Source organism: Bactrocera dorsalis, chromosome 3, assembly GCF_023373825.1.
Source record: "Bactrocera dorsalis isolate Fly_Bdor chromosome 3, ASM2337382v1, whole genome shotgun sequence".
Taxonomy (NCBI): Eukaryota; Metazoa; Arthropoda; class Insecta; order Diptera; family Tephritidae; genus Bactrocera; species Bactrocera dorsalis.
The window spans coordinates 50,583,403-50,595,670 of NC_064305.1; the positions used below are offsets into that span (position 1 = coordinate 50,583,403).

At 34.8% G+C, this 12,268-nt stretch overlaps 1 protein-coding gene and 1 pseudogene across 2 annotated transcripts; both read right to left on the reverse strand.

Annotated features, from left to right (window-relative positions):
• On the reverse strand, window positions 1-1,677 carry LOC115066664 (uncharacterized; annotated as a pseudogene).
• A 4,704-nt stretch (window positions 1,678-6,381) lies between these two features.
• LOC125777689 (uncharacterized) lies at window positions 6,382-7,729 on the reverse strand. Of its 2 annotated transcripts, none has more exons than XM_049452916.1 (5): window positions 7,477-7,729; window positions 7,338-7,415; window positions 7,146-7,222; window positions 6,748-6,960; window positions 6,382-6,672 (listed from the first exon to the last, which is right to left on the reverse strand). In XM_049452916.1, exons 1-5 carry the CDS (start codon window positions 7,610-7,612, stop codon window positions 6,496-6,498), a joined length of 681 nt encoding a protein of 226 aa, XP_049308873.1. In that variant the 5' UTR covers window positions 7,613-7,729; the 3' UTR covers window positions 6,382-6,495. The 2 variants fall into 2 exon arrangements, with proteins under 2 accessions (XP_049308873.1, XP_049308872.1); XM_049452915.1 differs by having other exon boundaries at window positions 6,383-6,684.
• Between the last annotated feature and the right edge of the window lie 4,539 nt (window positions 7,730-12,268).

Here is a 12,268-nt window from a genome sequence, read left to right on the forward strand (position 1 = left end):
CGAATCAGTACTTGCAAAGATGTCGTCGGATTCGGACGATGGAATTGTGCCAGTCCTATAATTGAGTTTTGTGAACGAGGGGAAAGAAATAAGAGAGAATGGTGGGTGCATCCTTACTACCAGAAGCACGAATCAGAAAATATTATTACAATTTTGATTCTGAACTGCATCCGAGAAAATTTTGGAAATTTCGCAAGGATGCAGGTGTCATCATTCGAATATTTGCTGTATTTAATAAAACATTTGATTTTTAAGTAAAATACAAACTACCGCAAAAGAATAACTCCTGCGGAAATATTAATTATAACACTACGGTAAGTAAAAAAAAAAAACTTTTTAAACTTAAAATCAATGTACATATTTTTAATTCAAAATCCCTTCTTTGGTAAATTTTACAATGACCTATATAAAAATATAAATTATTAATTACACAAATATCTATGTATCTGTATTCATATACTATATTAGATAATCCCATGACCCACGATGAGTTGAGGTACTTAAATTTTCATTTTCCTTTTATTCTTGAAATTGATTCATTTTAGTTATTATATGCATTCTGAATAGTGTTTGCTTTTTGCTGCAGAGTTTTTCATAATCAAACAGCAAACTTTTAAAAAATAATTCATTTCTATTTTCTTTTGGTTTCTCCTTCGTTTTGGAGTTTAGGACCTCAATCATTGGTCCTGCTATCATTCCAGATATATGTAGATCTTACTCTTTTTTGCAGGTATTGGACTGCTTTTGTCAGTACTTATTGCATCCGTAAAATCATTTTGCGGCATGTCGGCAATTTGCTCTTCGACATCACGCCTATTTACAGGTAAATTACTGCTTATTTCAAGATTTTGATGTACAAATTCTTTTAAAAAACACATTGCATCAGCCAAGTACCACTTCCGCTTCTGCTTACTACTCAATTCATAGGTTTGTTATTTTCTTCCCTCAAATACCTCGAATATGAATGAGTTCCGTAAGTTTGTACATTTATTTTTGCATGCTACTACTGCAAGATATAAAATTTGGTTTTTTTAAATTGTGGTGGGTACTTATACAAATTTTGCAATTAATTAAAATATAATTTCAAGTATTTTGCAACTAGGGAATCATTTAGGTCGCTTTCGTATTTTTCCCGCTGTGGGGCTTCCATAATTCAAAATATTGTAATGGAAACCTGCAAAGCTGTCTGGGAAATATTATCACCAATTTGCTTTCCAAAACCTGACGTTGCAAAATGGCTTTCTATAGCGGATGCGTATGAAAAAAAGTAGAACTTGTAGATGGAAAACACATAAGAATACAGTACCCTCCAAAAGCAGGTTCAGATTATTTTAATTACACGAAATTTCTTTCAATACGTTTACAAGCTGAGTTGATGCATATGGTTCAGTTCATTTGTGTTGATGATGGCGACTTTGGACGAAATTGCGATAGTGGTGTTTTCAAACACTCTAATTTTAGAAAACAACTTATTCAAAAACAATTGAATTTACCACACCACCAAAAGCTATGTCCAGAAAGCTGCAAATGCATGTCTTTTGTTTTTGTCGCCAATGAAGGCTATCCACTTCTTACGAATGTTCTAAGAACTTTTGCACGAAGGAACTTGAAAAATTAGCGAAGAATATACTTACAATTACCGTTTATCAAGAGCAAGACGAGTCGTGGAATGGGCATTTGGTATGCTTACAAGCAAGTTTCGAATCTTTCATACAGAAATTTTGTTGTCGCCTAATAAAGTAACGGGTGATTTTTTTGAGGTTAGGATTTTCATGCATTAGTATTTGACAGATCACGTGGGATTTCAGACATGGTGTCAAAGAGAAAGATGCTCAGTATGCTTTGACATTTCATCATGAATAGACTTACTAACGAGCAACGCTTGCAAATCATTGAATTTTATTACCAAAATCAGTGTTCGACAATTTTTTTTTTATCGACAAATTTTGTTCAGCGATGAGGCTCATTTCTGGTTGAATGGCTACGTAAATAAGCAAAATTGCCGCATTTGGGGTGAAGAGCAACCAGAAGCCGTTCAAGAACTGCCCATGCATCCCGAAAAATGCACTGTTTGGTGTGGTTTGTACGCTGGTGGAATCATTGGACCGTATTTTTTCAAAGTTGCTGTTGGACGCAACGTTACGGTGAATGGCGATCGCTATCGTTCGATGCTAACAAACTTTTTGTTGCCAAAAATGGAAGAACTGAACTTGGTTGACATGTGGTTTCAACAAGATGGCGCTACATGCCACACAGCTCGCGATTCTATGGCCATTTTGAGGGAAAACTTCGGACAACAATTCATCTCAAGAAATGGACCCGTAAGTTGGCCACCAAGATCATGCGATTTAACGCCTTTAGACTATTTTTTGTGGGGCTACGTCAAGTCTAAAGTCTACAGAAATAAGCCAGCAACTATTCCAGCTTTGGAAGACAACATTTCCGAAGAAATTCGGGCTATTCCGGCCGAAATGCTCGAAAAAGTTGCCCAAAATTGGACTTTCCGAATGGACCACCTAAGACGCAGCCGCGGTCAACATTTAAATGAAATTATCTTCAAAAAGTAAATGTCATGAACCAATCTAACGTTTCAAATAAAGAACCGATGAGATTTTGCAAATTTTATGCGTTTTTTTTTTAAAAAAAGTTATCAAGCTCTTAAAAAATCACCCTATAGAAACTATTAAAATAGCTGCTTGTGCTTTACATAATCAGCCCTATCACGCAATCCATCGTAGAGTGTTTTTTCGGGAAAGTTACGAAACTGCTATCATGCAATTCGAACAGTTCCGAAAGTAAGTTCGAAATTCGTAGAGTTGCGTTCACTGAATTCACTCGGAACGGAAAATTTTTAAGTTTAGCGGAATTTTTGTACGACAGGTTTGTGCTAACGGAGAAATAAATTTCCATATGTGAGAGTCATGATTGCTGCCAGGAAACTGAACATTGACATAACGTATTTTCATTTTATTGTCACACATCTGCAAAACATTGATTAAGATGTTTGAAATGCGAATTTGTCACCAAACATACAATCATGGCATTGATACTAAAGTATCCTTTGCGGTTATAATAGAAAAACTTATCTTTAGTTGGGGCAACGATTTTAATATGTGTCCCGTCTACACATAAAATCGCGCCTGGAAATCCGTATTTCTGAAAAAAATCTATTTTCTCTTCCCTTTTTTCAATATCACTTAAATCGAGGTTTATCCACTGAGGGCACAAATGAGACTGAAGCAATCCCAATACTTATTTTAAGATGCAACAAAATGTTGACTGAGCCATTGGAATATCGAAGTCTTTACCCACTCCATGCTGATAGCCTCCTTCAGCTAAAAACCGTAAAACTGAAGACAATCGATGAAGTAAAGATATAGGCGACGATCTTGAAGAACTTGCATTCTTCTCTAGAACATCGAGGACATACGTAAAGGCCGCCTTATTTAAGCGATAGTTTTTAATAAACATGTTTTAGAAAAATAATTTTAATAAAATTTAACAATGAGTTTTTATGGATTTATGAACTGTACATTGTTTCGTCCACATCGAAAGGGTTACTCCTGTCCCTCAGTGATTTTCGGTGAATTTTTATATCACGCCGACTTCTCTCACGTTCTTCCTCAAGCAACATAAATGAAAACGTTAGCGAATACATATTTTTTGTTCGTAAAATCAATTTGAATATAAACGTTTCCACTTTTATTAATCCTAATTTTTATTTTTTCTTCTACACAGCTGATTTCGAAATGTCAAAATTCAAAATTAAGTCTGGCAACAAAAGTTTCGAATTCACATGAATTCAATGATAGCAAATTGTTCGTATTCGTAGCGGACATTCGTATTCGTAGCTTTGCTACGATGGATTGCGTGATAGGGCTGAATATAATTCGGGAATGAGAACATTTGCTTCATGAAATATATATATGTATAATACATAAACTCAATGCTATGGAATATTTATAGCAGAAACAGCGAAAAACGCTCCTCCCTTCCTCAGTTACCGTCCGTAGCGAGCAGAATTTGTCAAAAGTTGAGCCCGTAGAAATCAGCCATCTTTTTTTGTTTTTATTTGAACAATGTTGCCATTGCTCAATGCGCATAAATAGTTTTGTGCACATCTAAATTTTCATTTACAATTTTTCATAATATAAAATATCAAAACCGAAACTGCATATTGAAGACAATTTTTATAATTACTACAGTATATCGAGACTGGCAACCCTGCGTTGTGAGAGAGCAATCAGCTGACACGTTTCTACGGGAAAAATCCAAATACCGTGGAAATCTACGGTATCCTACAGTAAAACGGGCGGTAGAAGCGGTGTTGGCTGTTCATTTACATTGCGCTTCCATAAGATAGGTCGTATCAGCTGATTCGGGCCACGGTTTTGAGGAATTCGCTGATTGCACCCTTATTCCAAGAGGCTATAAATGAAAATATTGAAAACATAAGGCCATCAAATGGTGCGCGATACATACTTACATGACCAGTTTCTACTATATTTTAGCTCTACGACTGGATCAGCTTCTTGGCAAAATAAGTACGCTATCTAATTTTGATTAGTTTTGTACTGTATCTACAAATTGACTTTCACTATATTCTTAAATACTTATCAACATGCATGTACAAATGGTATAAATGAAATAAACTAAACTTGCCTGCAGTATTCATTTCTATAGATATTTCGTCCCATAGTTTTTCCGTTATTAACTTATTTGTGTGATATTTATTTTTGTAATTAAACATTGGGCTCCTTGCCTCGATCAAAAACACTAATTTTTCCGTGTCAATGTTCATTATAACTTGTATGCACAATGAAAGTACAAATAAAATGCGTAATTTTGACTATGGAAACCAACGGTTCAGCTATAAGCAACGAAACGTGTTTTTCTGTTGTGTCTTGTCTATTCCATCCGGTGTGGGTTGCGCCGTAGCTCAACATGATGGACAACAAAGACGGTCAATGGTGTGCGTTGGCTGCATGAAAATACATAAGAAGTTCGACAACAACTCTTCAAACAAGTCAAAGCACGAACATGAGTTTTCGTTTCGTCTTGTTTGGTGTGAAGCTATGGGCAGTTGTCTTATAAGACAACCAAAACTGTCCAAGGTCCTAGGTGCTGAATATGTGGACCCAGTGTTTATAGTTGACTTTTTAGCGAAAATATTGGTCAATATGTGAGATATACGTAATAATTGAAATTCAGAGATAATCGTTTCCTGATGATTATGACTTTATACCGCATACATCGGCCAATAAGTGAATTATCATAAAAATGAAAGAACGTTTGCACATTTGTTCTTATAATGAATAAAATCGGGTGAAAACTCGCCCTAGACCCCAAATAACTACATATGTATTATATCAAGCCTTAAAGGGCCCATGTGAATACATGTGAATTCGATCAGTGTGTGTGCGATTGCCATTTAGTCGTGTATGGGCTTGTGCGCAAACCAATCAATGTTGGCGAAAATGTTTGATATTTTACGTTCGGTGTGCACACATGTATGTGGTGTATGGCGTTGTGTAAACACAAAATCTCACCTTTTTCGTATCGCCGAATAGGAAACATCGCGGACGAACAAATTTCCACTTGCTTGTCGTACATATTTACTGTTTGAAGTACGAACGATCGAACACACTTGTGTGTTGTGCATTACTACTTTTATGTACATACTACATGATCTCTGCAAGTTGAAGGTGTATAAAATGTTCAGTGACACCCGAACTTAGGCCTTCCTAACGTGTTTTATAATCGTTCGTGCATGCAAAATATTTTTCTGTTCTTTTTCACCTTTCATTGCAGCTTCAATACACATGCTAAATTAAGGCGAGTCCCTGCGAGAAGCATACTGGTAAAATGACTAGTAAAACGACCTGGAGCCGTGACGGGGACTTTCCGTAAATCTTTCAGTCACACTCTTAAGAGCCATGGGAACTTTTTTGACCGTTTCTTTTCATTACGTACCTAATTGTGTGATTGTATATACCGTTCACTCAAAGCTTAGTAGCATAACAAAATGTATAGCTGCACCGCTCATTCACGTTATATGTGCCCGGTGTTTTACCAGTAAATTAACTAGTAGCTTTTCCGCAGATTTACTAGTTTACTGACGGTCATTTTTTGAGAAAATGTGTGGTGAAATGAGAGTAAAACTTCTAGTGATTTGACAATTTTTTTGACCGTCATTTTGCAGTTAAATACAAAGTGAAATACTAAGGTTTTTTACTTGCCATAATGGAATACCGCAAAATATATTTAGAAATAAAAATCCATTTTTTTGTATGTTTTCTTTTATATTAGTATTTTAAGAAAAATTTACAATTTTCTTATACGTTTTTTTTGTGCAGCAAATAGCGTTTTTGCTTTTGCCTGTTGTGGCTTTGCTCAACGCTCTTTCGGACTTCCCTTTCGAAGTCGATGCGTTCATGCAGTTTGAAAATTTCTGAAACAAATAAAACATAATAACAGAAAACTTGGTAAATAAAGTTAACAATAGTATGAATTACCAAATAGAGCCACGCTAACTATTTTTAATTTTGAAAGCGATTTCTTCCCGCACCTCCCATCCCAATTGAACAAACTGAGGACTTCGTCGCCAAAAACTCGCTTCATAACTTCGCCAATATCCCCAGAAGTGCCCTTTAAAGTGAAAAGATATGTTATCTGCAAAGACATCTGTGATTTTGTTAATTCATAAACATGTGTACTCTAAGAAAAAAAAACAAAAACAATACTCACAACTGCATCTTCATAATTTTTTTCTAATATCTTCTCCTCCAAATCAAAGACCGCATTCAAGGTCTGCATTGGCATAAGAACTGCCAGTTCGGTGTGAAAGTCTTCGCAACTTTCTCCCGAGATGCGGCACACTGTCTGCTGCACCTTTTTTAGTAGGACTTTCGTCTCTCGCACGATTTTGTGGTGGGCCATGACATCAGTTTTATTAATTATCTGAAATATGTACATATGTAGATAGTAATAATTGATATACACCTGTGTGCACAAAAATAGCAGCTAAATTCAAAATTGAATTTTACTGCTATTTTTGCACACACAGATGTATGAAAATTTGCATTAAAAAATATATAAAATGTATACTTCTGTAAGGAAGTGACCTAAATATAATGATCACTTACGTTTTCTTCCAATTTGTCCAGGCGACTTTCCAAGTTCAATTGCTTTTCCAAAATTAAATCTAACTTGGCCATTATATCTGTAAGAATAAAATTATTTGTAGCAAGTTCATACTTCTATATACTAGGAATAATTAGTAAAAGTGCTAAAAAAAATATTGACTTTAATGTTTTACGTAAAGTGGTTAACATTACCTTTGTTTGCATCTAAGCCCTCGGAAGCAGTTGCAGTTTCTTCAGAGCAAAACATGTTTTGGCTGTGCGGAGTGAGTACTGTAAAACATTTCATAAAGTCTGAAGAAAGTTATTTCTATATTTATTTCGAAATTCTTACCTTGACTTGAAGAGCTAGCGTAAAAATTATGCGATAGTTGCACTTTTTTCCTTTTTAAGCCCTTAGGAGTGGAAGTTGATGGTGGCGTCACATTAAAAATATCATTCGGCTCCATCATATTGCTCCAACGATGCATTATTTTAAAAAGAAAAATATATATAAATTAGTGAAATTCTAAGTTGAACAGATTTGATAAACAGCAGAATAAACATACAACTAGTGTGCAAAGTCATAAAAGAGGTGGTGTAAAATTGGAATTAAAAGAAAACGATTTTCATGAGGTACGCAAAAGTATTTGTATTTAATATTTTTTTTTGGAAAACGTATTAATTCTTCACTTAACCCACTTGCTACTAAAATGCCAAGAGCAGAAAATGATTCAAGGGGTTCACTAAAGTAATTACTGATTTCTTTAAAATTGTAACCGACTACTACTTCTGCTCCCGATTCAATACTCGTATTTATGACTTTGAAAGGTCCCGTCTCTTGACTGAAGCAAAACGAATCTTTCTCTTTTTTAGGATTTATAAAAAACGTGTCAAACATTGAATTGTTTTCTTCTATTAAATTGTTTCTTTCTTCAATTCTTAAATATAGCTGTTGCAAAATATTCGTAGGGGATTTAATAAGTTTTTTTAAGCGCTGCATGTATTTTTCAAATTTGTAAGCAGAAAATGTGTCTAAGGGACCAAATTCTGTAGCACTTTCAGTCAAATGAAGTAGGCCATGCAGGTTAAAACTTATCAAATGTTCCCCATAAATATTGCCAAACAAACTAACAAACTCCTCTAATAATTGTTGTACAATATTTGCTTCTCTTTTGTAAGACCTTTCGCAAGAGAGAATACGTATACTAGCATGTAGTAAAAGAAAATGGTAGTACAAATCTTCATCAACACAATTTTTTAAAATAAATATACCAGAGTATAATAAAAATTGTCGATATTCAGTAGATTTCCAACTTTTTAAATCATTGAGATTTCTGCAAACTCTTTCGAATTCAGAAGGAACCCAAGAAGAAACAAAATTGATCTTTTGATTCATTACGTTAACGTTTACTTTACTTACTATAAGGTGTAGCAGCTTTTTAGCTACACCTAAATCGACGAGGTGCATGGGATCTAAAGGGAATTGAGAAACCATTCCAAAAGCTGCTACTTCTAGCACGTTTTCTTGTTCCCGAAATTCTAAATTATGGTGTGCCGGATCATTTCTATTTTTGAATGAAAAATCTGTTCTTAATTCACTTAAATTTTTAGAGAAGCATACCCTTCTTTTATTAAATGTGCCTACTTGACAACATTTTGGGCAGCCGTGCTTTGAATTGTGATTTTGAACCCCAGTCACAAAAGCTCTCGCTGGCGAATCACAAGTAAACAAACGAATATTAAAACTTTTCAAAATTGGATTTATTAAACCGACTTTTAACCCGTTTTTTCTCAAGTACACTACCTCGTCACAAAATTCTTTCATAAATTCATTTGTGCAATTTGGTTTCTGTTTTCCTGAGAAGCAGGCAATAGTGAAAGGAGTGGTTTTCGGAAAGCCAACAATTGAACCAAGAATGGGCCATAGGGCTCTGTTCGAACTTTTAAATAGTCTTAAGCCGTCGATTCCAACATCTATTAACACTTCACTTTTTTCATTCAAAAATGGAAATGAATTTGATTCAAAATGCTTTTGAATGCCAATATACGTAAATTCTCCGCCGGAGATATTCTTTATAACTGATTTAATTTTTGTTGTTTCAAGCACAGTTTTTGCAGACAAGGGCAAATCATGCACTCCTATTTTTCTTAAAACACTGAGCAAATCGCTCAATACGGCTTGAGACACATTATTTTTAATTGCCCATAACTTTAAATGCTTGCACTTTTCTGCACTTGAAACAACTTCATTTTCATTTTCCGACTGGCATTCTGAGCCGGAAAATGAGAAAGAATCTTCAGGAGTAGAATGTAGCGCAGCCGCGGCAGCTTCGCCATCTTCCCCATCAGCACGCGCAAATTCCGATAAACTTTCGTATCGCACTGAACTTCTTTCACACTCCTTTTTAACTTTGCACATTTCATTATAAAATGTTTTTCTCTTCATTTTTTGTATAAATAATATCACTTTACTCACCTGATGTAATTGTTTTGTTTTTCACTCGCGCGTCTTTTTGCGGCTTTCGCGTTCACTTGTAAATATGCAATTAATTGTGACACATATGTCGTGCTGCCACTGACATGAAAATAAATGCCACAACAGGTGGAATTGCTTTCTCTTCTTCTAATTTGCCCGAATTTTTAAAAAAGCTTTGCAAATTAATTGATTTTGTCGATTGGGCAACACCATTTTCTTCGTTTTGGTCTTTTTCGGTAAAATGAAACATTGCTCCATTCCTATGCACACAATATGCGCGAATGAATAAAGCATAATGTGAAAGTTTGATGTTGTTTCTTTTTGCCAATCATTACTACAAATTTTCAACATGCTTTTTTATGCATTGGTAAAAATGATGAATGTGTTTGAGAATCGGTTATGGAATTTTTGCAGGGGTGTTGTCGTGGGTGAGAGAATATGTTATGCCAATAATAAACATACAGTAAATCAAAAAAGTTTTGGCACAGGCGTTGTCTTCGCTGAAAAGTGTATTCAAAATTTAAAGTAAAATTTTGTTAACCAACTTTTCGACGCAGTTCGTATTATTAGCTTACATACATACATACATGTATGCATACTATAATAAGCAAAGAAATATTTCACTATTACCGACATTTAATCGCACGATTTTGGCTGTTGAGTAGTTTATCCCACTAATCTTATAAATTTATCAAGATTTCGCTATACAAAAATGACAGTTCAAAACCACTTCATCGAAGTGATGTGAAACTGATCCACTCTAAATCTCTCGGTGCGACTCTGATTTTGCGCCATCTACTTATCAGCATTGAAAGTCTATTACATTATCACAGCTGATTTAGACACTGCAAGAAGAATGAAATGTAAACACACAAATGAATTAAACGCAATGAATTTGAATTCACATGAAAATCGACCTCACAAATACAAAAAATGCATCCATAACTGTCATTATATGGAAAATATTAAAAAAAGATGGCTTTTATAACAAAATACTATAGAACAATGTTTTCTTTTAATAAATATTAAGCGATGTGAATTTTTGACTGGCAAAAACAATTTTTTTATCATCTGTCCAACGACAGTGAGAACCGGCTTGATTAGTGAAGAGATTAAATGTACTATAATCAGTTAAAATTTTTGGTGGGAACATAGTATGAATTTGTTAAATTTTTAATCGTTTTATGTCAGTACAAAAATTGAACTAGTTATATTGTGAGCAAAGTGGCCGATCGTACACAAATTTCGATAGAAGTCCGTAAAATTATAATGAATTTGATATGCAGCAAATATTTTATCGTGAAATTGGTAATATAGTGTAGAGACCTTAATCATGTGTGCGAGATATTATAAAATATATACACTGGCAATTTGGAGCGTGACTCAAAATCCAAACATTTCACCAGTAAATCCCGAAACTGTACGTAACGCTTTACATAATGGTTATCATGGGCGAGTTCCACGACGTAAGCCATTCATTTTGGATATGAATAAATAAAGACTGGAGTTCGCAAAACATAATGTTAATCAGCCGGAATCTTTCTGGATGTAGCATATGGTGTGGGAAATAAAGTTTTTATTTATGATAAAATGGATAAGCACCTATTTTTGAAAATCTTAACCTAGTTGAAAGCATGGGTCGACGTTTAGAAGCAGTTATTCAGGCCAAAGGAATTAAAAAATCGAATTCAAAGCAATATTTGCCATATGTGTGCCCAAATATCTTTTAGTGAAATGTTATACATACATACAAATGTACGTATGTATGTATATAAAATTTAATCGCCAAATGTGTTGCTAAGCGCATACTTCAACAACGCCTGGGCCAATTTTGCCAATTCTTTTTTTTTTAATTTTCGTTGAGGTTCAAGGATGGTTTTTACGGCAAGAAAAATTCGAATAATTGCCGGAAAACCCCTAAAACCAGCCCTTTTCTTTTTCCCATACAAACGAATGAATGTTTGTTTATTAGTAACGCTGAGAGAACGACTGAACCAATCTTGATGTATGCTTTTCGTGAGGAAAAGTCGGAAAATTGGACAATTCCAAAAAGTTATTTTTTTCAATTTTTTTGTTTTGTTTTTCATGGCCAAAGAGTGTATTTCAACCCAGAGAACACAGTACAGCCAGTAGAAACACCGCCGGCAACAAAATTAACATTGACGAGTTTTTTCTCAACTTCCGTCAGTGATCTATTTGCGAGAACATTGCTCTATTCGGAAATACCTTGATATTATACCTGGAATGCATCGTCGAAGAAATAGTTGCGCAGAAAGCAAGGCCAACCAGTAGATGCACATCCAGGTGTGTTCCCAACTAATTTATTTATACAATCCACCCGAAAAAACGACGAGTGTTTCTACCTTCGGTTGCTATTGATTAATGTATGACTCATTTGAGTCATTGTGTACTGTGAATGGTACAGTGTGTGCAAGTTTTGGAGAAGTGAGCCAGCAATTACAATTTCTGGAACATGTTATTCACTGGAATGAAAATGAAGTTCGCACACTTTTCGCGATAATCATTTCGACAAATCAGCCTTCAAATCCGCGTCAATTATGGGATACGAACAAAAATGATATTGCCGAAGACATTTTACATCATCTTCGCAAAAAATTGGAAATAGGTCAATTCCGGTTGATACTTTCGGTGCTTTGATATCAATACC